The 25,117-nt window shown below is 49.7% G+C and overlaps 1 protein-coding gene and 1 long non-coding RNA gene across 12 annotated transcripts in view; both read right to left on the bottom strand.

Annotated features, from left to right (window-relative positions):
- The window catches only part of SAMD11 (sterile alpha motif domain containing 11), a 124,793-nt gene extending 117,604 nt beyond the window's left edge, over nt 1–7,189 (bottom strand). For 2 of the 11 annotated variants that reach the window (XM_069782598.1, XM_069782600.1), the window contains exons 1-3: nt 7,119–7,189; nt 5,945–6,756; nt 4,165–4,256 (exon numbers count right to left, since the gene is read on the bottom strand). In XM_069782598.1, the coding sequence (XP_069638699.1) occupies nt 4,165–4,256; nt 5,945–6,740 (888 nt within the window). In that variant the 5' untranslated portion in view covers nt 6,741–6,756; nt 7,119–7,189. Of the gene's footprint in view, nt 1–540; nt 574–4,164; nt 4,257–4,503; nt 4,658–4,761; nt 5,008–5,083; nt 5,181–5,944; nt 6,757–7,118 lie in introns of those variants that run through there. The other 9 variants (XM_069782599.1, XM_069782603.1, XM_069782609.1 and 6 more) reach the window with 9 other exon arrangements.
- A 502-nt stretch (nt 7,190–7,691) lies between these two features.
- Nucleotides 7,692–25,117, bottom strand: part of LOC138685205 (uncharacterized) — a 60,492-nt gene continuing 43,066 nt past the window's right edge. The window contains exon 7 of the long non-coding RNA XR_011324486.1: nt 7,692–8,019. This is a non-coding gene — a long non-coding RNA (uncharacterized lncRNA). The remainder of the gene's footprint in view (nt 8,020–25,117) is intronic.

The following is a 25,117-nucleotide window of genomic DNA, read 5'->3' as shown; positions in this document are numbered from 1 at the left end:
GGCTACCTTTCAAACAGACACCTGGTCCAAGAAAAGATGGGGAGCAGCCAATGTCCGGTCCTAATGCACTTTCAGAGGCAGCACGACTAGTATGAAAAACACAGTATGGGTCACGCTCTGTCTGATAAGGCAAACAATCAAAGCGTACCTATCCTAAGAAATGCCCTTCCTTCATTATACTGGATATGTGATGCTGGACTTTGCAAATCAAAGATACTTCGGTTTAGCAATAAAGATTTTAGTGCTGTTCTCAAGACCATGAGGTTTCCCCCTCCCGCTGGCTAAAAAGACCACTGCCGGTGAGCACACTTTCAAGACCAGCCCCGGCTGCGGGTTTGAAAGTGGAGATGGAGAGAGCGCGTGAGTGGTATTTGGAGCACAGAGGGAAGTTTGACAGGGACAGAGGGAACCCTGTAGTGAATGGGTTTCACCAGACTAGACCGGAATCCATCCGGGGCTCCAAACGAGATGAACTGTGTCTGCCCAGAACTGACAAGTACGAACATGGGAGAAGACCCCTGTTCACATCTGACAACTCACTTGGTGACCGCTTGGCATCCTGTGCCTCCAAAAAATGGAAGGGACCGAGACCTGTGGCATTTCTCCCCTCCAGCTGTGAAAAACCTCGGGTGCAAAGGCTAGCGTACAAAGACAATGGGACAGGAAAATCGGAGGCAGTGTCACTCTCCAGAAGGGCACGGGGTAGGGTGAGCACCCAGTGCCCCACTCCCCACCTCCGCAGAGCTGGGGAGCCCAGCAGCCAGCACCCCACCATGCAGGCACCCCTTCCCCGCCAAAACCTGCCCCATACTAACTGCCCCCCCGCCCTGGGAAGGACGACTCTGCCCTTCCAGCCCCCCAAAGCGGCACAGAAAATGCCCTCCCCGGCCCCAGAGGGAGCCTCCTGCACCCCCCCCCCGCCATTCCCGGGGGTCCTCCCTTCATCCACCCCCCCCCTCCCCAGCTCGGCGCGACCCTGCACCCCAGAGGGGGCCCTCCCGCATCCCCCCTGCCTTCCCCCCCCGGCCGGCAGCGGCTCCCCGCTCCGCTCCCCGGCGGCCCCGCCGCTGATTGATGGATGCCGGCGCGGGGGCGGCCGCGGCCGCTGCCCGGGGGAGGAGGCGCCAGGGCGGCCGGCGCGACGCGGCTGCTTCCCCCCCCCTTCCCTCCCTCCTCCTCCTCCTCCTCCTCCTCCGCCTCCGCCTCGCAGGAAACCGGCGGTCGGTTGGCGGAGCTGGCCCCGGCGCCGGCCGCTGTCTGCAGCTGCAGCAAACGAGCTGCGACGGGGCGGCGGGGGGCGGCGGAGCCGGGCTCGGCGGGAGCCGGGCGCCGCTTTCCCCGACCGCCGCGGGGGCGCCTCCGGCACCGCCGGCACCGCGGCCGGGGCGGGGGAGGCGAGGCGCCAGCCCCGGGGTGGAGGGGGGCCCGGGGGCCGCTGCCCGGCTGCTTCGGTGCTCGCCGAGGTGGGACGGGGGGGGACAGGGGGGCTGGGGATTGGGGGCGTCCCGCCCGCCGGGTTCGGTTTTATTGCGGGGAGCCGGAGCAGCTGGTAACGAGTCAGGCACGGGGAGGGGGTTGCGGGGGGGGGGGTTCGTGCGAGGCGAGGCTCTGGTTCCTCAGACGTGTTTTCCAACCCGGCTCTGTGGCACGATGCAATTTCCTTTCCAGATCAACCCCTCCTCTCCCCAGCCCCCGAAGAGACCCAGACTGGGCCTCAGAACAGTCGCTGCTGTTGATTAAAGCCCCTGACATTACCAGGCTGACTGGACGAGGCTGGCAGGGCTCGATAAATTGGATGTAACCTTTCCCGAAGGAAGAGCCGGGCCGGGTCCTTGGAGCGCTTCCTTCTCGGCCTGCAGTTAGCAGATGGGGGAAGATGGAGATGCCTGCAAGCAGCTGGCTTGCCCCGTTACAAAGGCAATGCTTGAGTTTTTCTGGCCTGTGCTCGCTGTCCAAGGACTGATTTCGGATCAGTAGAACCAGCTGCTGACAGGATCAGCTCCCCATCTCCGTACCCCCCCATGTGATAACGCAGTAGCACAAGGACCCAGGCATTGCAAGCCTCTGCTTACCTACACTATAAAATATAAAGCAGTCTACATTGGAGGAGAAACAGCCCTCTGATCTCAGTGGTGCTTAAACCGGTGACCACTAAATGGGGAAAGATAAACTGTGCCCGATTTTTAATCCTCCTTCTTGTGTAGCTGTTTTTTGAATGTGCAGTGCATGTAGCTACGACAAGGCGCTACCGAAAGATTTCAGGTGCAAAATGTGGAGTTGTTGTTTGGTCAGGTCTATGTTGTAATTACAGCACAGAAAATGCAGCAAGCACCGAGAAACAGAGTTCTGATAAAAGCTCTCATTGGGGTTTGTCCTTGCTGTGCAAATTCTGACATCAAAACCCCCACTAACGAATTTATACAGCTGGGGAAGCGGTAGGAGGCAAGTCCAGATGGATTTATTTCTCCTTTCCCAAAACTGTATCAACCTCTCTTCTCCTCTGTCTGAACTTCTCAAATTCAGTCCTATTTTAAAAGACACTTGTTTCACGCAAAGCTGCCTTCCCATCTGTAAATGCATAGTATGCCCCTGCAAGTATTTAAAAACGTTGCTGCTAGGAAAGCACAATGTGTCATTTTGGCTACCACCTAATGCAACTTGGTACCTAGAAAGTGACCAGTAGACAGAGTCATCTGGCCAAACGCTTCTCAACACCACCAGCAACCGTGGCATATCCCCCTTTGGTCTGCAGATCCCTGCTTGTTGGCCTCTGATCCACACGATTGGTAGCTAAAGCATGTGCAAAAATCAAAACTGGAGAAAGCTTATTACACTGCGTTACTGAGTTTGCCCCGTAAACTCAGAGGAACTACAAGAGTCTGTCACAAAAGCCAGGTTTCAGTCTATCTGGTTTGCTGGGTTTAAAATACCACGGCAATGCTGCAATGTAACTATTAACTTCTAAGCTCGATGGGCAGTTATTGCTTTGCTATGGACCGCTGCTACACAAAACAGACGCAAGAGACTCGCATCGCAGAGATGGTATCTTCACATTCATTTATGTAACTGTTGATTATTGCTCTAAGCCCCTTCCCGTGTGAATGTGTATATTTGTATACATAAGCACGCATGCACATACATACTAAGCAGAAATAATTTAAATTCACCATTCTGCCTGTCGTGCAGAATCATAAAGATACTGCACGTGAAAAGAGATTGTCCATTTGATCTCAAAGAAACAATAAAAGAAAAAATGGTTGATTTCAGTGGATTAAAGTACATAAATTTCCAGCTGCATCTGTTTCCGCAGTGCTACTGACAATGTTTTAAGTCATGGTGTTTTTCTGAGACCAAGACCTGCTTTAGTTCCACAAACCGACAGCTTTGCCGTCCCGTTTAGATGTTATTGTATTTTATGGTTCTTTTTACACATGATGCACTGTTTTTCATGCCTTAGTTTACTATGATTTCAGTATTTATTTCAGATTCAGATTTATTTATAGCACCAACATCTTTTTCATGAAAATGTTGATGTTGTATAGAGATTTTGAAAGTCTTGGGATAAAGGCAGACAGCAGAAAGCACAAGGAACTTCAAAGTTGGGAAGGAAAGACCTATAAAAGCCGTAACTGTGACCTATGATGTGAATGTTGTAGAAGTTGTAAGCATTTAAGATGAGCTTGTTCCTCCTTCAGTTTATCTAACAAAAAAACACCAATGGTTTGTAAACTGTGGCCGTTCTGACTCTAACACGTGGGTGCGATTATAATTCCCCTTTGCTTTATTTAGCCCTTTTGCACCTCTGCACAATACACAAAAATGAAGGGATGAGAATAGGGAAGAGGCTGCCGAATGGTTTGCGTATAGACAGCTCCCCCTGAAAACCATACAATCACGCTGTGTGTTGCATCCTTTCGGTCAAACACTGCTCTTCCCATCTGCTCTGTTTGCAAACTCCTCTTCTGCTAGCCTTTAACTAGACTGCAGGTACACTCGCAGTGCAAGCAGTGCTCTGGCAAAGACTCAATGACTGACAGTTCCTAGCCCTCAGAGATCACAGTTTCATGATCACGGAAGCAAAGGGATTTTTTTTTTTTTAAGGGAAGGAGGCGGAGGAGAGGGGAGATGTCTTAACTAAAGCACATAGTTTAACAATAATCTTACCACTGGAGACGAAATTCGACACCCAGGGCAATCACAGATTGGAGGATGTACCTGTAAGATTCCTTTGGACATAAGAGTCTTCAAACTTTTCCCTGGATGCAGAGGAGAAGAAAAAGAAGAAGAAGAAAAAGGATCAGCACCTTTATAAAAGGAAAGTATTGGGGGGGGGGGAAGAGAAGCACGCGTCTCCTTCCATACAAACACCCCTCCCCTTGCCTGCCTGCCTGCCTACCAGCACCCACCCCCCCTCACCCCCGCCTGCCCCTTCATCGAACTTTCTCCCCTGCAGATAACCGTGGAAAGGAGCGCCGGCGCAACCCTCCTTAGCCCCTGCCTAACCTCGGTACCAACGCTCCGGCAGCCTAGAGAGAGCGGAGGCCAGGAGGCGCAGCCGGAGCCCGGGCGCAGCATCCAGCCCGCGCAACCTGCGCCTACCCGCGCGGGGCTCCGCGCTGCCCACGCCGGGCTCCGCGCTGCCCACGCCACCCGGCGCCGCCAGCCCCACGCCGGGGGACGGCCCGTGCGAGCGGGGCAGCCCGCTCGGCGCCTTCCCCCCCCTGCTCCTCCGTCCATTTCACCTCGGTCCTCCTGACTCACCCCAGAGGAATTGAGATTTCCCGAAGGCAGCCGGGAGCCCGGTAATAAAAGAAACAGAAGAGATGAGTGGAGTAACGACAATTAGCGCGGCCCCCGAAGTTAGTCCCCTTTTCTCTGGCGATCAATAAACAAGGCGAGGTGTCAGTCACCTCCTAATAGCTCCTCAGACCCCTGGGCTGACACCTCCAGCTCTCGCCTAATTACGTGGCGCATCGGCTCTGGTCTCCCGCGGGAACCCCCCCCCCCCCCCCCCGTTCTCCCCCCTCCCCCGGCCTCCGCTCCTCCGGCCCGCAGGGCCAAGCCGGGGGGCCCCGCTCTCCACCTGCCGCCTGCACCAGCAGCTCCGCCGCGCCAGCCCCGGTGCCGGGACTGCGGCGCTGGCTCGGGCTGCACCGCAGGCGGGAGGGGAGGGGAGGGAGGCAGGGCAGGCTCCCGTCAGCAGCCGCCAGCGCCGCGGAGGTCCCGCGCCACCCAGCTGCGAGGGGAACACCCCCCCCCTCCTCCCTTCCTCCTCCTCCTCCTCCTCCTCCTCCTCCCCGTCCGCCCCGCCCGCCACCCCGCCGGTGCCTGTCCTCACCCGGCGCGACGGGGCTGCGCACTGCCGCTCCCCGCGGCGCCGAGGCTCTGCCCGCCGCCGCCGCCGTCGCCGCCGCCGCCGGCAGGCACGGGCGGCTCCGCGCCCCGCCGCCGCCGCGGAGAAAGAAGAGCCGCTGGGGCGCGGAGTGGCGTGGGCGCTAAGCCCGCACCCCGCAATTTGCCCGCTGTTCAAAGCTCTGCCCGCGCAAAATGAAACTTCTCTCCAGAAAAGAGGAGCCCCCCCCCCCCCGCCGCCGCTTCACCTCCCACCCCTTATTCTCTCCCCCCCCCCCCCCCCCCAAGCAACTGTTCCTAAATCGCTCGGAAAACTTCGCCGCTCTCCGGAGAGCCCCGTACCGGGGCGCTCGGTGAGGGGAGCCGGTAGAGAGGGACCGGGGGTGCGTGGTGGGGGGGGGGGGGGCACGGCCACAGGAGATCAGGTCCTGAGCTCTCCCCCGTGCGAACGCTAATAGGCGGTAATCTTCCCCCCCCCCCCCCGCCCCGGGATCCTGCTCCCAAAGCATGGGGGGCGAGAGGGAGGATGCTAAGGCAGAGCAGAGCAGCGTGGGGACCCCGGCACAAGCCGAGTGGCGAGCAGCGCCTTTACCTTTGTGCCTGATGCTGCGCTTCCAGTCCTTGGCCGTCTCCCTGCCGCTGACAAACTGGAACTCGTTGGGGGTGAGCCACTCTCCCCGGTACCGGATAGAGGGTCCTTTGCTCCCCTGGCACAACTTATTGATGTAGAGCAGCGCCTTGTTCTCCCCGCACTCCACCTCGATGCAAGGCTCTCCGTTGTCAAAGAAGGGCTGGAAATCCGGGATGGAGGAAAACCTCTCCAGCATCAGGTCCTCGGGGAGGTGGTGGGGGTGGGGGGGGTGGGGGGGGTGGGGGTGGTGGGTCTCGTGGAAGCCCAGGTACGCGCGGTGGGCAAAGATCTGGTCGTAAGCCGGCGGGTGCGGGGTTACCACCGGAATGGCAGCGGCGGCCAGAGGGGCGAGATAGTCAGGTAAGGTTTCCATGGGCTGGTTAAAAGCTGCCAGGGCCATCTCTTCCCTGTCAAGTCGCTCCTTCTTGATAGCAGGCATGGTGCTGCTGCGCTCCCCGTGCGCCCTCGTCTCTCCAAAGCACAGTGGCTCTAACGTCTCCGGTTCAACTTGCCCCCGCTCTGGCTGGAGTTTGGATGAAATGCGCCAGCAGCAGCAGCAGCAGCAACACAAGCACCTTTGGCGCTCGGGTGCCGGAGGTGGCTGGTATCCCCCGGAGCAGCCCGCTAACAAATCTCCTGGGCTGGCTCCCCAGCAGAGCTGTCTGGGATCCCTCTCCCACGGAGAGGCTAATGTACCGTAGACCCGGGAGCTGCTGTGTGGCTCGCAGATCTGCCCCTCCGGACTAATACCTGACATCTCGGAGAGGTCTCTGCTGCCGTAGACATTATTTTGGTTTTAAAAAAAAAAAAAAAAAAAAAGCAAAGCTTATTGATTCCCCTAGATCGACCCACCTTCTCACCAGGCTGGAGGGTTCCCCGCCGCCCACCCAGCCCCCTTTCACCCTCCCCCCCCTTCCTTCCTTTAACCTGACACCTGGTTTATTTATTTATATGCAATAATTAAAATTAAACGCTGCGCCCCCGCCGCCACTCCGCCATCCCCTCCCCTCCGCCGCCGGCGCCCGCCGGGCGCAGGGAGGACGAAGCCCCCGGCCGGTGCCGGCTCTGCCTGCTCTGCCCGCGGGGCTCCCAGCCACCCGGGCGGAGAAGTTTCCCGGGGGCCGCCCACCTTCACCTGCAAAGTGCAGACTCGCCCCGCTCCCACCGGAGGCTTTATGATCACTGCGAGTTGGTATTTAATTTCCACTCCTGCACAAAATTTTAAAAAACAGGGTATTACATTACATATAGCTATGTGTGTGTATATATATATATATACACACACGCGCGCAGAGACACACAGACATACACATTTATACCCCCGCGAGCTGCTGCCACCGCAGGGCTTGCGCTCCCTACACCACTGCCCCCAGACCCTAAATCCCTCGCTGTGTTGGGCTACTGGGCCGGCCTCCCCCCCCCTCCCTCCCCGAGCCGGGCCAGACATATATTGATCTGTGCTCGCAAGTCACAGTATAGTTCAGAGACTCTGACCAAACAAGATTTCCCTCCGCCGCCGCCGCTTCTCCAACTTGGCCCATTTAAACGGCAGCAGAGGCGCTTGCAAGCGCCGCGCCGGCGGCGGCGGGCACAGGGGGTTGAGCGACGGACGGCGGGGCCAGCGCCGCGGCCGCGCCAGGAGCCGCCAGCCCCGGGGCTCCCTGCCAGCCCCGGGGGCACCCCGCCGGGTGGGTGCAGGTCCCTCTGGATTCCCGTGGGCACTGCCATGCGGGAATAGCCGCCGCTTGCTCTCCTTGGCAGACTCTTGTTGTGACCAGCTACACCTTGAGAAGGCAGGCTAGAGCCTTCTCTTTTCCCGTCTGGTGATGTAGAGAGACTTGAGAGACACGGTATAAATTTGTTTTCCATTACGAGCTATGGCAGGCATGGCACGAGGTCCACGTGAAACCGCCTCGAGAGGACAACACGGCCCAAAATTAAGTTGCGGGGTGGTTACAGAGATTTGTCACATCAACAAGATGGAGTTCCCTACCTTTGGATGCTAAGTAGGATCGACTGTGCAGGAAGAATCCTACCTAGAAGGGAAATAAAAATGAATTATCCCCTTAAACACAGTACAAGAAATATGCCCCACAAGTCTTACAAGGTGGCAGGACAGCAAGAGATCTGTATGAATTCTTAGATCCCCAGAACAACAACAAAAAGGTCTTAGCTTTGTGCCAAGGTGTGCCTCTGATTACTTGCTTTCTTAGAGGGGGAGGTGGCGGCAAGTTGGACTTGCCTTCCAGACAGTGAGAAACGGATTTGCTGTTGTGATAACCAGCCATCGACAGAGTTAGCAGGGTAGTTTCTGAGCAATAACAGCCCCTGCCACTTCAGCACCATCTCTCAGATGATCTCAGAGCATTCACAGACAAGGAGAAAGAACACCACCTCCTAGCACCTTCTTGAGGAAGCTTTTAGCTTCATTTTAGTGGTGAAGAAACTGAAGTGTAAAGAGGCTGAGATCGAGAACATGAGCGCTGCAGTCACGCTGGGGTTATGCAGCTACTCAGTCCCACTAGGAGTGAAGACAGGCTAAGAGAGGTGACGAGTTCACCTTTGTGGACCAAGTGATTTGCCCGAGATCTTACAGGTGTTATTTTCCACCTCCCTTCCCCCTCAGCTGGTAGGTACCCCCCTCTACAAAAAGTCCACTGATGGACCACTTGTGCGACAAGCTATTGCTTCGTACCAGTAAAGGCAAAGGAAACTGCGTCTATGGGGCTCAGCAAATCTGGGAATGGAATCTAAGCCCCAAACCTCAGTTTCCTCTTGACACTACTGGACCGTGATCCTTGTTTCTTGCCTGTTTGTTCTCAAGAAATGCAAGCTCTGGGAGCCATCCCTGCTTTTTGCTCTAATGAAGGAGGCAGATATACATACCCATCAAACCCTCTCATTTAGGCTTTCAGGCTTAGGCTCTTATTCTTAATGCTTCTGATTGCTCAAGATGACAGGGGAAAAATCACTTTCTATTATCACCTAATGAACCAAGGAAAATGCTTGGAAGAGGCTCTGGGAGACACAGGCATTCTCTGTGAACGCGTATAAGAGGATTCTGGATGGAGGTCAGGTGAGAAGGCCATACAGTGAGAAGAACTGCTCGCCCTTACGCTCCCAGGAAACCTTCATGCCTGGCATGCCTAGAACTGCACTGAGCTCTCTGCAAAGGCTTGAGGACTACTTCAGGCTTCCTTTGACTCCATCTTCTTTGTAACTTGGCTTCATGGGACTGATTGCTTTTCACTTTTTCCAGGGGAGCAGGTATTTTTTTCTCAGAGCCGCCTTTCTTTTTTACAGCCGTAAGGGTTACTATTCTTCTTTCACCTCCGTTCCTCACGGCAACTTCAGCTCCAAGTGTAGAGAGAGCTTGGCCACAGCCTTCTCCAAAGCCAAGTCTCCATGCTTCCTCCAGGAGGGGTCACAGGAGAGCAGAACAAGAATGGCCTTCATCCTCCAGGAACAAATCCTGTGGGACTTCATTCTAGACTTCACAGATACCTGGTTTTGATGCACACTCAAATCTCCTAACAGCACCTTGCATTACCATCCAGTCTGCCCCTATTAAACAGCTGTAATGAAACCTTTCCTAACCCAGAGAACTTTTATTTACCTCTTATTTTAAAGGAAAAGGTGACTTGTTGTGGGGTTTTCCCACTGCAGGTCAGCTCAGTTGCTTTTTACCTCTAAAGAAACTGAGCTCAAATCTGGACCTAGTCATAAGTGAAGTGAATATGCTGAGTCTTCATTCTAGAAGGGCAGCATCTACTTGGCTGTGTTTCATTCCTGGAAAAAACAGGCACTCGATGCCTGGTGTGCTGTCATGTCATGACATAGGTGCGCTGGCCAAGCTGTGTAGAGGGCCAGCACTGGAACAAGTAAGGCCGCATGATGGTGGCTCAAATACGAGGTGCGTGGCTTGGACCGGGCAGGGTTTCTCACACACAAGTAAGGTGTTCTGGCAGAACTCAGTGAAGTTTGGGGGGATTCAAGAGGCACAGATTCAGGCTGATCCTCTCAGTCTCTTACAAGCACTGAAAGTTACTAACAAGTCCTCTCTACCCCTCCCCGCTCTAATAAAGAACAAGAGCTCTGTCTGGATGTCTGAGCGCAACAGCAGGAGTCTGAAGTTGTTCAGATCCAGTCTCTTAACAGTAGAGCTTTCAGGATTAGTGTAAACAGATTCACCACTGGAGAGCAGATCAGAGAGATCTAAGCAAATCCACGCACGTGTGGTTAGAGAGAGAAACAGGTACGCTTTGCAAATTCCACACTGAGGAATTGGAAGGTGTTTTCAAGTCTGGGGGCACGAATCACCATGTCTTTTTGTTGTGTCTTTCCACGGCACCTAGCAAAGCGAAAGCATGATTCTCAATTTGCTCGCAGAGGCACTACCACAGTAAACATTTTAAATAGTGATCATTTTCCAACATTTAGTTCTCCACCTCTGGAATACATCTTGTTGGATTGAAACAAAACCTGGATCCTTTATTTCTCTCAGGTCAAATGTGTCAACAATTGCAAAGAGCTAGCTGTGCTGAAAAGCATTCTACAAGAAGAGTTGGTGCTTCAAGCACAGGTCTGAAAGTTAAGCGAGAAGGATTTGCCTCCTTACTCTATCACCAGTTTCATGGACAAATCACTTATCCTGGCTATGCCTCCATTATTCTACCCATAAAAGGAGGGGAAACTTCCTAAATGTAATTTGTTATTTACATGTGTGACAGTAAACCTCTGAGTTTCTAACTGAGATCAAAGGTCCTTTGTGCTAAGCGTTTTTAAAACTCATTGCAGATGCAGGCCCTGCCCCTTTACAGGAAAGACAGGTTGAGGCTGGGAGAAGAGAGACACCCAGGTACATGTAAAATGACCAGCCTGAGTTTAGAAACTAATCCAGAGCTTCTGTCTTTGCAGGATTCCAGCACAGATGCCACACATGCCGTCTCTGGCACCTTTATGCCTCTGCCTAAACTAAGCTAAACGAACAGATAGAACGTTCTGTCAGCACAGCTGCATCTACAGCACAGGTCTTGCTGACCTCGTCCTAGCAGCTCTGTTGGTCACGCTGTTTCCCCCGAAGAAGTTGGGGTGCTTAGCCTTTTAAGACTGCAGTTAACAGCTCCTCTCCCCACTTCCCTATCTTTCCACAGAATTACCCTGACACTACCACACCGGTGACGGAAAGCAACAACTCTGTCCCCGCCAAATCACCGAGCCTACCAAAAGACAGGGAAGAAGACCAAAGAGCCGCAATACCACCTCCCGAGCCCGCCAGATTCATGCCTTCCCCAGTCTCTTTCACAGTCTCAGAGGACATCAAGGCTGTCTAACAGCCAGGATTCACTGCTTTTTGTCTTTTATTCCTTGCCAGGTGTAGCCCAGCTTTATGCTCACTGCATGTAAACAGCCAGCCATGCTGCCAGAGTCATGCTCAGCGGGATCAGTATTGGAGGTAATAGTAGCCTCAGGCCAGACTGCTTCATTATGAGAGATATTTTGACAGCCCAGCAGCAAGACCAACAGCAGGGAGGGCACAGGTGGGTATTCAGGGGAGGAGGGCTGGGGAGGAGGACACTGGAAAGGGCTTTGCCTCTGAAAAAATGCGCTCTCAGGAACTGCTGAGCTGTACCCTTTTTAATCCCACTGATACAGACCACTGCCTTTTACACCAATTTACTGGAGTGAAAAGGGAGCACCATGGAACTCATAGTTTTTTCTGTCTTGCTTGAAAGTAGTGTCCTGGTAGTATGAGCTTACACAACAAACCAGAGCCGTAAATTGCACGCATCCCTATCCGATGCAGGCGTTTTGTCTGCTTCCAAGAGAACAGCCTGGGACAGTCAATGGTGGTTTTAAGAAACTCTCTTCTCATCAAACTATTTTCACAAAATACCTCTTTCAAATCACCTTCCCTACAAGTGCCCTGTATAGCTATGTGACCAGTCTAAGTAGATCAGTACTCAAAAACTAGAGGAATTAAATGTCTGTTGGGGAGAAGCGAAGGAAGTTTTATCTGGGAGGCAAGGACTCTCATTCCAAACTAGCTGCTCCATTCTTCTAAATAAAGAATAACTTCCCATGCAGGGAACGCATTTTCTGTTCCTTCTCTGACCTGGTGTAGTGATTAGGCTATGCTGTAAACAGTCACCTGGCCTATAGCTCAGCGACCTTCATATGCTGCTACACATACTGCACAGCAAGAATCACCCTGCGACTGCACTGGGAGGCTGGCTGTGCACCGAGTGACCATTTTCCTTTGTGATGTGCTGTCACAGGATATGGCACTGGAAAACCTATCAAATGATAGAAGGACTGATTCATCTCTCTTCCTTACTGGTTGAAGTTCAGGTACGTTGTGGTAACTTAGATCAGAATCAGCCTTGAGATCTCTACAACAAGATGTTTAAATTAAAAGGGCACAATCCTATTTCCATTAAAACCAATGGCAAATTTTTACTGACTTCAGTGTTCTAGTCCCCCATAATATAGCAAGAGATTGCCCTTCTCTGCAAAGGTTTTGGAAAACAACAAGTTTAGCTACAGTCAAGTGATGCCTCCGTGATGTAAATAAAGCACTTACAGAAATCACCAGTGGAATAAGGCCTTAAGTATCAAAGCTGCTGTTACGGTAACCATTCTCTCTGACTCCTTTACTTCCAAGGCAAGAGCTGCCGCCTTTGCAGTTCCAGTCGTTGGACAGCTTCCCTGCGCTTCTCTCTGCATAAACTATACTTCTTTGTGCATATTGCAATTAAAAATGCATCTTTCTCCCTTGTCTAGTCCTCTCTCCTCAGAGGTTATTTATTGCTAATTCCTAAAGGTTGTGAAAGACTTGAGATACCAGAGTTGTAACGCAGCAGAAAACCTCCACCAGATTCTCTCTTTTTCCTAAAGCCTTTGTTTGTGCTACTCTGCCTTGCTCCACTGCTAAGAAAAACTCACTGTATCAAAAGATGGTGAAGTGATGGTCACGTCGTATTAACCTAAAGCTTGGCTGTGTCCCAACACTTGTATATCACACTTTGCTACTCCACTTCCCTAATTTCCTAACAAAGATACGCTGAAAAACTGACTATCCAAGAATCTGGGTATGCCTGGAATCTATTGCTGGGTTAAAGCAATAAAAAACTGGTGACCATTGAAAAGAAGATAACATTAGGTGTGCCATCCCAACGTCAAACAGTGGCATAAACAAATAAGCCATGGGTCTCTCCCTTAATTCACAAGTGTATACAAACAGGTGTGTACAAACAGAACACTTTTTTTAGGTTAGGCAGATGAACCTTGTTAGCTAATCCTTTGGAAGTAATGTGTCCAAAGAGTCTAGTGTAATCAAGGTGTGACTGCTTTTAATTCATGCTAGAAAGATCAAATTAAAGACTAGGTAGAACCTGCCTTGACCAATTTAGGAGGTGCTGAAGTACACACTACCTGAGCTGGCTTACAGTTTTCAAACACATTAATTAGAGCTAACATGTTCTAAAGTCTTTAAATCATTGGGCATCTCTGCAGACAGGTTTTGTATTCTTCTAATTCTCCTCCTTTCTAGAAATTGATGTAGTGTAGTCAATGCCCTAATAATGATGGGATTAGCATACATCACCTCTCCACTAATATAACCGCACCCCACTAGACAGCTGTGCAAATTCCACTAGGAATGTTTCTGAACAATTATTGTTACAGCAATGCGAAACTTGGGTGTATAGATAGGCCCTAGTCAGGCCTATGTCTATACTGCAGTTTCAGATATGACTGCAGCAAGTGTCCATCTGCCATAGCTAAATGTTACTAAATTAAGCCCGGTACTCTGAGAAGACATCCCATAGGAGCTCCATCAACATGGACCTATGTTTCTGTAGGGAATTCTCACTGAAATTTGTGCTGTTGTGCTTTCTCTGCAATTGTTTCATGGACTATCTAGGTCAACGCCAGTACAGGTCGGCAGTCATAACTTCAGCGTCACTGTGACCAGAACTCTTACATGGTCTACTTCTACATGTACATTGTATTTGAAGAAAACATACCCAAAGACATACCTACAAGCGGTCACAGGCATAACCAGAGTCTCCAGTGAACTCACGAAGACAAGCGCAACAGAAACAACTTTGTATGCACTCCTCACTCACTACTCACTTGCGCCTCCATCATTATGAATAAATGCTGGGTCAGGACCACATGAAGGCTTGTCTTGTTTGGGTTTGTTTTTCTTTTCTTTTAAACCTTACATTCCTAGAAAAAGAGACTCATTCAGGTAAACTTGTTGCCATGACTACGCTGCAACAGAGTGCTTTAATCAAACAAAAAATTAGATAAGACACAAGAAAAGAATAACAAAAAGAAAACAAAGGGAATTTCAAAAAATATGTAAACAAGCATTTACACATTTTAATCGTCTCATGGTAATTTGAGTTCCTTGGAAGAAGAGCAACTTTCCTGCTCCTTCCCTTGCATTGCTTCATAGCAAATGCAGCGTGCTTGTGGACAAGAGAAGCTGCCTGCTGCAACTAGTTAGCACCGAGTTTTATTTGTTTGTCAGACTTCCAAACCTGAACTTTTCTACATGCGGAGTCAGGCATTCCAACTTCTATTTCTGCCTATTTTGCTTCACTATGTGACTGCAGCAATTCACCTAGTGACTCCAAACTTAGGTTCTTCACTCATAAAACAGAGAGAAAACATCTCTGTAAAGCACAGTTGGGAAGCTCAACTCTTCAGCTGTTCACACTCCCCATTCATTTCTATCTCATACTATAGATTTCTATAGCTCTGGTTTTCTGTAGTTCAATAACTCAATCACTGAGCAAAACCAAGTAATTGTGAGCCATAACACACCACAAGTGGCAAATGCAGAAATATCAGAGCAAGCAGTTTGCACGTAATTTTGATGCCTGACGCCTAAAATTGTTCATCTAAACTCTTTGGCAAATACTTACAAATAACTGTTTTGTTCACAGCAGGAGAAAAGGATTTTGTTTGTCATACATCTTCCTTGCCTTAGCCAAAACTGATCTGCATCTGGACCTGGCACAAACAATTTTCACTAACTCTTCACACTCAAAAGGCAGGCATGCAAATAGATACATTGTCAGTACACACTTGAAAAACTACTCTGTACACTGTCACAAAGTTTAATGTTTTGCACCAAAAGGAAAGGATAAAAAGGCATTTTCAACATTGTACTGTTCGCAAAAGCTATTCCTTTGATCTGTTGTCTGTAGCACAGAGTTAGCCATAGCTGCGGATAAAATGATGGGAAGAGCTACAGTCCTGTAGCAATTGACACACACAGCAGTAGTGACAGCCTGGCACCAAGGGTCATCCATTGTTAGACACAGACACACAGAGATGCATGGGCATGTGCGCTCAGAAAATAGATTCTGGGTAAACAAGAGAGCTAATTTTTCTTTGTTTTGTGCCCTGAGAAAGACAGGAAGAGCTAAAATATCAAACCTGAGGTTCTGCGCATATCAACTGGTAAGAGACATGCTGCTGAAATATTAGTTTGGCTTTATGGGAGCAGTCATCAGAATTTCAGTCGCTAACATTTCAGCCATATGGTAACTTGCATCTCATCCTCAGCAGACTAACAGATGTGCCAACAGCTGAAGGGGCAAAAAGCTGGGTTCCAACACACATTTCATTTTTCACTACCCGGGAAAGACTTAGGAGGAAGTTGGGGCCAATTACTGACGATGAGTAGTGGAGGAAAGAGATCTTTTTAAGTTCCTGTATTCCCTTTTAAGTACATCAAGCGTGCAGACATTTCTTACACGTGCTTTGCACCCAGAAGCAATGCTGGCATTAGCCATAAACTACTGCATATAGGTTAAGGCTGCACTGACCCTAAAATAAAAAAGCCTAATCCGTTGTAAATATCCAGAAGACACTCAAGTCTATTACCGCCCAACTGCTTGTTACTTTCCTTCAGTTTTTAAGGAGTCTGTCCCTGTGGTATGGTCTCTAATCACAATTACAGCAAAACACTGATTAGCATGCACATGGGAACATCATAGGAAACAAATATAAAATTGTCTTGACAAAGTAACTGAATGCATTTATAGGGATGGTATTGCTTCTAATTAGCCTTAATTTCCAAAGAATTATTACTTGCTCAAAAAAAAATCTTTATGGATCCATAAATTATTGAGTGCAAGATTCTCCCCCTCTCTCCTACTAATACCTGAGAGAGTAGACCTAGCACAACTCAGCAGGGAATTTGCTGTATTTGACTGCAAGAATGCTCATTGTTCCAATATATTTGGTATTTTTGTTATAACTACAGAGATTGTATCAGGTCTCATTGAGTGAACATGGAAATGGAAGTCCCAGTTGGGATCAACCTTCAGACTACCACAAACACGTTGTGCTTCTTAGAAGGAATCTGTGTGTTTGTACACATGTGCACATAAACACACACACGCATTGGCCATATGCACCTATGTAATTTTATACCTCATTCTAATTAGATTTGTAGTTTGCTTCTTGAAATACAGTACTGCGAACTAAGCCATTCATTTCTCTCTTTATAAAATGAATGTGACCCTATTAGCATCAACCTTGGGAAGTCCAGGACATGGTGCAAACCCAGGTAAATGGACTTGCTTAGGGATGTTACACCCACATTATTCTGGGCCGAGCCTCCCATTCCTTCTCCTCCCTTCCTCTCTCCATTCCTCCCTTAGTTTCCTGGTCCCCATAGCCACTGCTCATAGTTTGCATATGCCCCTACCATTTGCTTCCTTCCTCACAGAAGAAATACCCCATGTTGTTGCTCTCAGAACATGTGGTGTGGTACAACAGGAGGAAGCTCTAGATACCAGAAGTCATCAGGCCAACTCCGGAACAGCAACTTGGGAGTCCTCTCTGAGACAGCTGACATCTGTCCAGAGCCTTAATTCTACTGAGAGAAAAAGGGGTTTAAACTATTCCTTCATCACTACCAATACTGTGTAATATAAATGTGACTCTCTGAGAAATTTCAAATCCCACGGCATCTCATTCTTTTTTTTTTTTTTTTTTTAAAAGAGAAGTATGAAATGCTACCAGGCCCAACATCCTCTGAGGACAGACCGAAACCTACCGAATCATCAACACCAAGGGGGTTTCTTTGGAGGAGGTCTCACCAAGTACAGGCCCAGGCCCAGTCCTGCTTATCGTGGTGGCAGGAAAACAAGCAAGCGAGCACACAGCTCAAACTAAGATACAGTTCGGTGCATGCCCCACACCTTTTTGCAAATATTTTAGACCTTTTCAGCAGTGTGGTTTTATCTTCACTGTGAGTTGATGGTAGCCACTGCTGCATGAAAGCTCCAAAATGGCTTCAGCAGCCAGAACGCCTGTATCAAGGCAAAGCAGGGAGAGAGATCCGAATGTCCTACTTGAAACAGCTTGTGCTCCAGTGCCCAGGCATGAAGATTCCCATCATCTAAGAAAACAAGAGGTTCCCCAAAAAAACCCATAAAACCAGCCCTGAATCTCAGCTCCAAAAGCAACAGACAACCTACCCTTCATTATGGAGATCAGCACAGTAATGTGTCTGCTTAACTTTCAGCCATTGTATTTGAAATTCCTCAATACTTGCTTTCTGTCATATTCTTTGCGGAGCAGAGCTCATGCCCAAGAAGTCAAGGAGTATGGTACACATAGCACATTCACAGACTCTGCGGTGTAAACCAGTTTTAGATTCCACCACTTGCCTCCTGAGCCATAATTCACGAGTGTTTGGCTCAGGGTTGAGGGTTGCCCGTCTCCGTTCCCTGGGGATATCAGCACTACCAAAGACGTCAGCTTTGGTACCCCTTCCTGAGGATTCTCCTGTGCATTTTAACCTTTATCTCAGGAGGCAAACACAACATTCTACAGAGGACAAAGACACTCTCTCTCCCCTCTGTGCTCTTGTTCTGCCTCACGAGTACGTAGGGATGATGGGTCCCGGCCTCCTCCCTATCAGCAGTCCTGGAGGGGGACACAGCTCCACGCAGTGCTCATGATCAACAGCCAAGTAAGATCGACAAGAGCATGCATACCTGGGTGAATGCAGCTTTTTCTTCTATCTGGAGCTACAAGCCTTCACAGGCAGTGGGTGACTGGGTGTTTTAATTCATACGGAGATCCTCAAGAGGTTGTTACAGGGAGTAGCTGGCACAGCCCATCTATATATGTCACTATGGTATCTAGGCACTGTTTCAGATTCTTTTTTATATATATATATACACATAATCTCATTTCAGATTATAGCTGATTATGGAAAACATTTCCTTAGAAAACTGCTGGCCCTTTAGTAACAGTAATGCCCTCTTTTGTGACATTCCCCGGGACTGTTACGAGAGCAGGGTTTGTCTGCACTAAGAAATTTACCATTAAAATTATAGAGCCATTTCATACGGCATAAATCCCACTTGGGAAGCTTTTCTGAGAGAGGTACTTTTCTGATCTTATTTGTATTACTCAACTGGGGAAAGGCATTATTATTTGGAATAATAATAGAGATCATATTGTTATACCTACAGTACTTTAACTACACTGATACTTTTGTAACTTTTCCCCAAGCAAACAGACCTTTCTCAGTCCCTGTCATTCTCCGTTCTGCCAGTACTGTGCCACAGGAGAAATTCTTCCGGAAATACTGAAGAAACCTGCAGTGCAATGAGAGTCTGTAATCAGGGCTTCTGTGAGACCCGGTGTTTCAGGAGTAGATTTGTCACCTCATGGAATACACAGGAAAAATCCTCCCCAGCTGATTTCTGCCAATACCTTCGTCTGTGGCCCATTAATGAGCAACTTATTGCAAAAATGTACATTTTTACATTTCAAGATGTTTTGCTTAGGTTGGATGTACTGTTCATGGAAAGATCTAGCTGCCAGAATCAGGCTTTCAACATGCGTATTTGCAATGACAAATTCAAAATTCCCTTTCCATTGATGTTCTTGGAGCTGTCTTCAGACTTGCTGCTGCAGTAGCTACCACTAAATGCCACTAAATCAGTAAATCCATTTATTGGAATAGCCATACAGGACTGCAGCAATGAGACACAAACTTAATCCAATTCAAACCTCTTCTAAGCAGGAGGAAATAAACATTCAGCTCTGTTCTCCATGAAACTTGAGTAAAAAAGGGTGGAACCTTAAGGATGTATATGGTAAAGAAAAGGCCCTTTGGAAGACAACACAAATAAAGCTGAGCAATAACTTAAGAGGGACAAGAAGGTGGTGTCCCGAGCACTCCTTTAGCAAAGCACTGAAAATACCTTTGGGATTGTCCAAGGCCGTTGATTCAAGATACGTTTTTCCATCAGCTCCCTAAAATGCTCAGCAGTAACATCTGGAACCCCCATCCAATTATAAGATGAAATGCAGGAGGATCAAAGAGAGAGTTTCCCAGCTCTCATGAGAACAAGCTGGAGCGTGGGATAATTAGCAGCTTCTGACTGCTGCTAACCACCTCTCACTCGTTAGCATTTTTCCCTGGCCTTCCCACCTGCATGTGCAGTCCCCTTTGCCTCCAGAGTACCAAGTTCCCCCCTCCACATGTGTCTCTTTTAACCTGTCTGTAACAATAGCTGCCCTGACACATCCTAGAAGTTTATAGCGGTCTCTTTTGTCATCTCCCCATTTACCAGAGGCAGAGCCTTTTGGGACTTATTTTCACTGCTTGGGAGTGGGGGTGAGGGCGGGGGGGGGGGGGAGAAAAACAAGGGTTCAGGAGCTCTGGGGATCCTGGTGCATCTGCAGACAAGCAGACACCACCAGGAGAGAAATACAGCTAAACAGCAACAAAACAATACTTACTTTGTTTCTTGTATTCCCCTGTGTCCAAGGAGTTCTGATCAGGATGAGAGACGTGTAATTCACTGTGAGAGAGAAACATTTGCTCGCTAGTTCCCGCTTTTTTTTTGAACTGGCTAATGCATTGCAAGCAGCACAGAAGTTTCATGTCTGTAAGGCACCTTAACTAGAGCGAGGAGTCGAGCTGTCAGGAGCAAGACTGAATTATGAGTTGTTTGCCCTTGCAAAAGAAATGCAGGTTGCACGTCTGTCAGATGCGGGGACCCTACTGTTGCATCACTGGATTGGGTTTAAGCGCCTGCTCTTTCCACGAAGAACAGCAGTCGGCAATTCTCCTCTATCCAAGGGACAGACCAGTACGGAAGGTATAGAAGGGAAAGCTTAGGCTGGAATCCCCATCACAAACAGAAGCAAGACCATTTTCCCCATATGCCGTGGCAATTCTCCACAGACAGGGGCATTTCCTTCTGACAAGTCAACCAGCAAACCAGGCCTCTCCCCGATGCTATGGTGTTCCTGTCCCATCACTTAGAGCAGGCTCATGTCGCAATCCCAGAGACGAAATCCACGGAGGGTCCCTAGTCACCCTGTCTGCTGACAAGGGGAACAAACTGATTGGGCACACAAGGGATGTGCAGGCAAAGAAACAAACAAGCTGAAATAAGGGTGAAATGTTAAAGAAGATCTGGAAAGCACTAGGAGATCCTTAGATTAAAGGTATCCTAGGAACATAACTCAGCCAGTAACAGCAGATAAGGTCAGCCTAGGGATCACGTTCAATTTTATCTTAAAAATCCAACTTTACGTACAGTGACTCAAAGAAAATATAATAAACGTAAATCACGTAACAGCGTTGTCACGTGGATTTTGAGTAATTCTGCAGCAGAAACAGTATACTGTGGGGTTGCCAGAATTACACAGCTCTGACCCTATTCTCCAGTCCAGGCTGGCTACGACTTGAGCTTACACAGAGAAGCACACGCACCAGAGCTCTTCAAAGGCTATCCCGGGCAAACCTATTGTCTCACTCCTGTCGTTTGACCTGCAGGTATGACTGAGTGCTGAGGTGAGCTGCAGCCCCATCCTTTTGCAATCCGTCTTCGAGAGCAGCTCTGCCTCTCTACAGAGCCCAATAGGTCACAGTGCTCATTAAGCGTAAGCTCTCTCTGACCGCCATGTGAAGGCATGGGCTGTAGTCACCAAGAAGTCTGCAAGCCGAGTTTTCCCCCTTGCTTGACAGACTTCCGAGCTCATGAATAAGGAGGGGATGAGCTTCTTTAGGGTATCGGGAGTTTTGGCTAACTGATCGACAACAGCGGAGGCTGGGCTGCTCTGTTGCACCGGTGTCTCTAGCTCCGCCAAACCCAATCACGATTAGAAATCCCTTAAGATGCCTCTTCCTCTAACTCAGCTCCAGCCTGCTTTTTTACCAACCAGCCTTCAGAAAAACCTTTTCCCTGCTGCCTCTCCCTCGCCAAGCAGCAGATGCTCCGGGAGACCCCAACCCCGGCTGCGCCGGAGGGGCGAGAGCCACGGAGAGAACGGAGCGCCGGTAACGAGAGGGGCAAAGGGGGGGACGAGGGCACAGCCGGGGCACAGCCGGGCCGCAGGCTCGGGCGCGGTGCGGCGCGGCGGGGCGAGACGAGGAGCGCTCCCGGCCGGCCGGCCGGCCCGTCGCTGCTCGGGAACCCCCCCGGCTGGTCCCCCGCCGCCGCCGCGGGTTGCTGGCAGCAGCCCCGGAGCCGCAGCGCTGCCGCCGGGGAGAGAGGTAATAAATAACCCGGGGAGCGAGGCGCGGAGCCCGGCGGGCGGCGCAGACTCTGACCTGACAAATACCCACTGGAAAATCATCACCTCCCGCCCCCGGGAGCCTGGAGCCAGCCCCAACCCGGCCCCAGACGAGGAGGGAGGGCGAAGGCGGGGGGGGGGGGTGGCTGCGCAAACACTGGGGCGCGCAGGAGCCAGCCGGCCCCGCCGCCCGCCCCGTCGAGCCGCGCCGCGCCGCCGGGGGTGGCGGCAGCGGGGGCGGGCGGCGGGGCCGCGGGGCCGGGCGGGGCCGGCTGCGGAGGGCAGAGACGGGGAGAGCGGGGGGGGGCGGCCCCCCGCCACCACGCACACACACAGACGTATACACACACACATATAGACACGCACTCCGGGGGTCACGGCAGCGAGTGGGGCCGTCCCGCACGGCGGGGAGGGCTTTTTTTCTGCACCCGCCCGTGGGAAGGGGTTTCCCAGTGAGCGTGGCTCCCGGCTTTGCGGGGCCAGGCTGTCCCACTGGGGTTTGGCCGGCCCGAGAGCCTCCTCTCACCTGCTCCGGGAGAAGACGGCACCCAATTTCCCAGGGGTAGCTAGGAGGAAAAGGGCGGGGGGGGTGGATAGATGCTTTATTTTCTGCTCTATGCAATAAAGTGTGATTATAAAGAATATAACAGGGAGCACAGCTTGAATTCCAATTGGTGGAGAGCCTGTTGTTAACCATCAGGGAACTATTTATTCTCTAGCCTTACTGATGCTCCTTGGTCAATAATGATAAAGGAGGGGGGGGGAAGGAGAAGAACTTGAAGCCATTATAAAGAAGCAATCACATTACAGAGAAGCGGCAGCAACAGCCCCCTCAGAATCTACGATTCCCTTAGGTCATGTCTGGTGTGCTCAGACCACTGGCCACTGTCAGTATTTACCCTGCATCATTAACCCACCAAACAGTTTTTTTCTTGCCAGAAATGACTGATTTCTCAAGCCTGATGGCAATCATCATTCGGGAGACAGAGCAGTGCTCCCCTGCTGCTGAACTATCTCCAATGATATTTAATAAATAAATAAAATAGCTGGATGGTTGACCAGCTCCTCAGGAAAAGGGAAGAAAATGCACCTATTTATTGTGATTAAATATTCGCTACTCCCTAATTCTGGCACTTATTCGTACATACAGAGATGTGGCATACACGTATGCTTGCCCTAAGCCCTGATGAACTCACAAAACATTATTATTCATTGTTTGCGCTGCTGTTACATCTCAGAACCGGGACTGTATTGTGTGAGGTGCTGTATGGACAAAGGACAAAAGGCGGTCCCTGTCCCAAACAGCTAGCTGATGCACTCCAAGACTCTGCTCTCTTTTGCATTACTGAATTCCACATGAGTTTTGCCAATGTTTCAAATAGGATCAGAGTCACACCAGGCCAACTTTAGAAACTTCTGGCATCCAAACTGGATGCCAGATCAAAAAACCCAAACGCAGCACAGAAACCTTAGCTCAGAGTTTGTTTCCTTTGCTCAGCCACAGGGGAGTTGGTTGTATTTGAAGGTTTTGGTTAACTCCTCCTTTACTCCTCACTGGCATCATTCCATCACAGGGGCTCCACAAGCCACACAGGGCTGCACACAGATCTGAATACCCAGCAAGGATTATTTATGTCATGTTACGATGCACAACCCATGCAAAAAAGCGAGCTTCCATGTCATGAAACAGCACTTCACACCACTCGCTGCTGTATTCCCAACCCCAAAATGGTTCTCAGAAGTTCTCCTGACTCTGCCTTAGACCTATTTCCCCAAATGAGATTATCCCTCACTGCCTGCATCACAATCATCTAAATCACGGCCAGTAAAGAAGTGGGAGGGTGGGGCACCATTGTTTTTATCGTTGTCATGGGTTTCCCATAACACAAAAAATCTGACCCTCCTTGCCATGAACAACATCAGCTCCGGGAAATCCAGGTCTTCTGACAGCTTTGCCACTTGCCATGTGCATTCAGGGAAAAGCCCTAGAAGCACAGTAATGAGTGAGGGGCGAGAGGGCAGGAGGCCACGGGGAATGCAGCTGTGGCAGAGGATGGGCTTTCTGGGGGGCACAGCCTGCACGCTAGATCACAGAGCGGACAGAGTACAATGGAGAAAGCAAACATGGGGCGTACAAGGAGAATCACAGTCACCTCAAAGGAAACAGCAACATTTTCTTAAGGAAAGGTCATGGGTTCCTTATTCCTATGGTCTTGCACCTCCTTTTTTCTCTGTTACCTGCTGCAGCCATGACTGGCATTTGCAAAGGACTGACCCAGCTTTAAATTTTAATGTGGATGAAGCAGTAAGGCCTTGGCCATAAAAAATTGAATTTTATACATTTCAAAAACACACATATTTTTCTCAGTGAAGACAAAAGGTCTGAGGGAGTGGAAAGCGCATGTCCTTGGGCTCTCCAGGTACTTAGTTCTGAAAGACTCATTCCGAGACAGCTCCAGTCTCCTTTCCATTTCTTTGAAGATTCTGCCTTCAGCCTGCAGAGCAGGTTCCTTCTTTCAGTTTTCTGGTTTGGGGAGCTAAGTTATTCTGTTACCAAAGAGAGGAGAAAATTTCCATGGTTCTGGAGACGTGGCACTGCACTTCTTTACGTCTTTCAACAAAGCAACGCAGCTGACAAAACGGCATCTTTTTGCTCAAAACCAAGTGACAGGCTAAGGTTCCTTCAGGTGAACACTGAAACGTTACTGGCAACTTAGAAAGCATTATTCACTTGATCACTGATATTTACACAAATGTACCCAAATGTAATGCTGCCTCTTGTGATGTTTTGAGCTGTGGAAATGTCCCTAAACTGTGACTACTTTTAAGAGTAACTCTGAGTGAAGCTGTTGTTGTAAAGCAGTTCAGGAAAGTTCTTCCCCAACCAGAACAAGGATCAGCCTGCTTTAAGGGCAGTCATTAAATTAATCTCCTTTAATAGGCAAGATGAAAATCAAGATCTAGAAGAATAAGCAGGAGAAGGGAGGGACATTTGTTTCTTGCTGCCAGCAACAAGCAACCCCTGTTGACACTGCTGGCAGTTATTCACACTCGGCAGCAAAGGAACTGGGGACCATAACCCTGGATAAAAGCTTGACTTGTAGACTTGGTACAACTAAAACCAAATTATTTTATGGAAGCCAAGAAATGAGGTTCATTATAGCTTAGAAGAAACATTGAGTCGCTGCTTAGGGAGAAAGCCATGTTTCTTCCCCTGTACAGGAATGCCTGTCTTTTTGCTATGTGATGCCTTCTGTAAGCTCTTTTGGGGGCAGGGGTATAAATCATAATAAAGCCATGGCATGGCATATAAATCATAATAAAGAATAATGATATGTAATAAGGATGAATAATATTAAGAGGAGAACTGTGTGTGAGAGAGAGCGAGAGCCTGCACACATACATACGCACAACTGTACAAATACAGATAGAAAAGGTGGTTGTTACTGTTTTTCAAAGTGAGCATTTCTTTTTCTCAGTGGATATTTTGCTGTCAACACATTGACCCCAGCCTCCTTTCACCACTTTCTTTCCTACTTTCCCTGTCCTGCTGCACTT

Source organism: Haliaeetus albicilla, chromosome 4, assembly GCF_947461875.1.
Source record: "Haliaeetus albicilla chromosome 4, bHalAlb1.1, whole genome shotgun sequence".
Lineage (NCBI taxonomy): Eukaryota > Metazoa > Chordata > Aves > Accipitriformes > Accipitridae > Haliaeetus > Haliaeetus albicilla.
The sequence above is the reverse complement of the archived record's forward strand: the minus strand, read 5'-3'. Positions and strand labels throughout refer to the sequence as shown.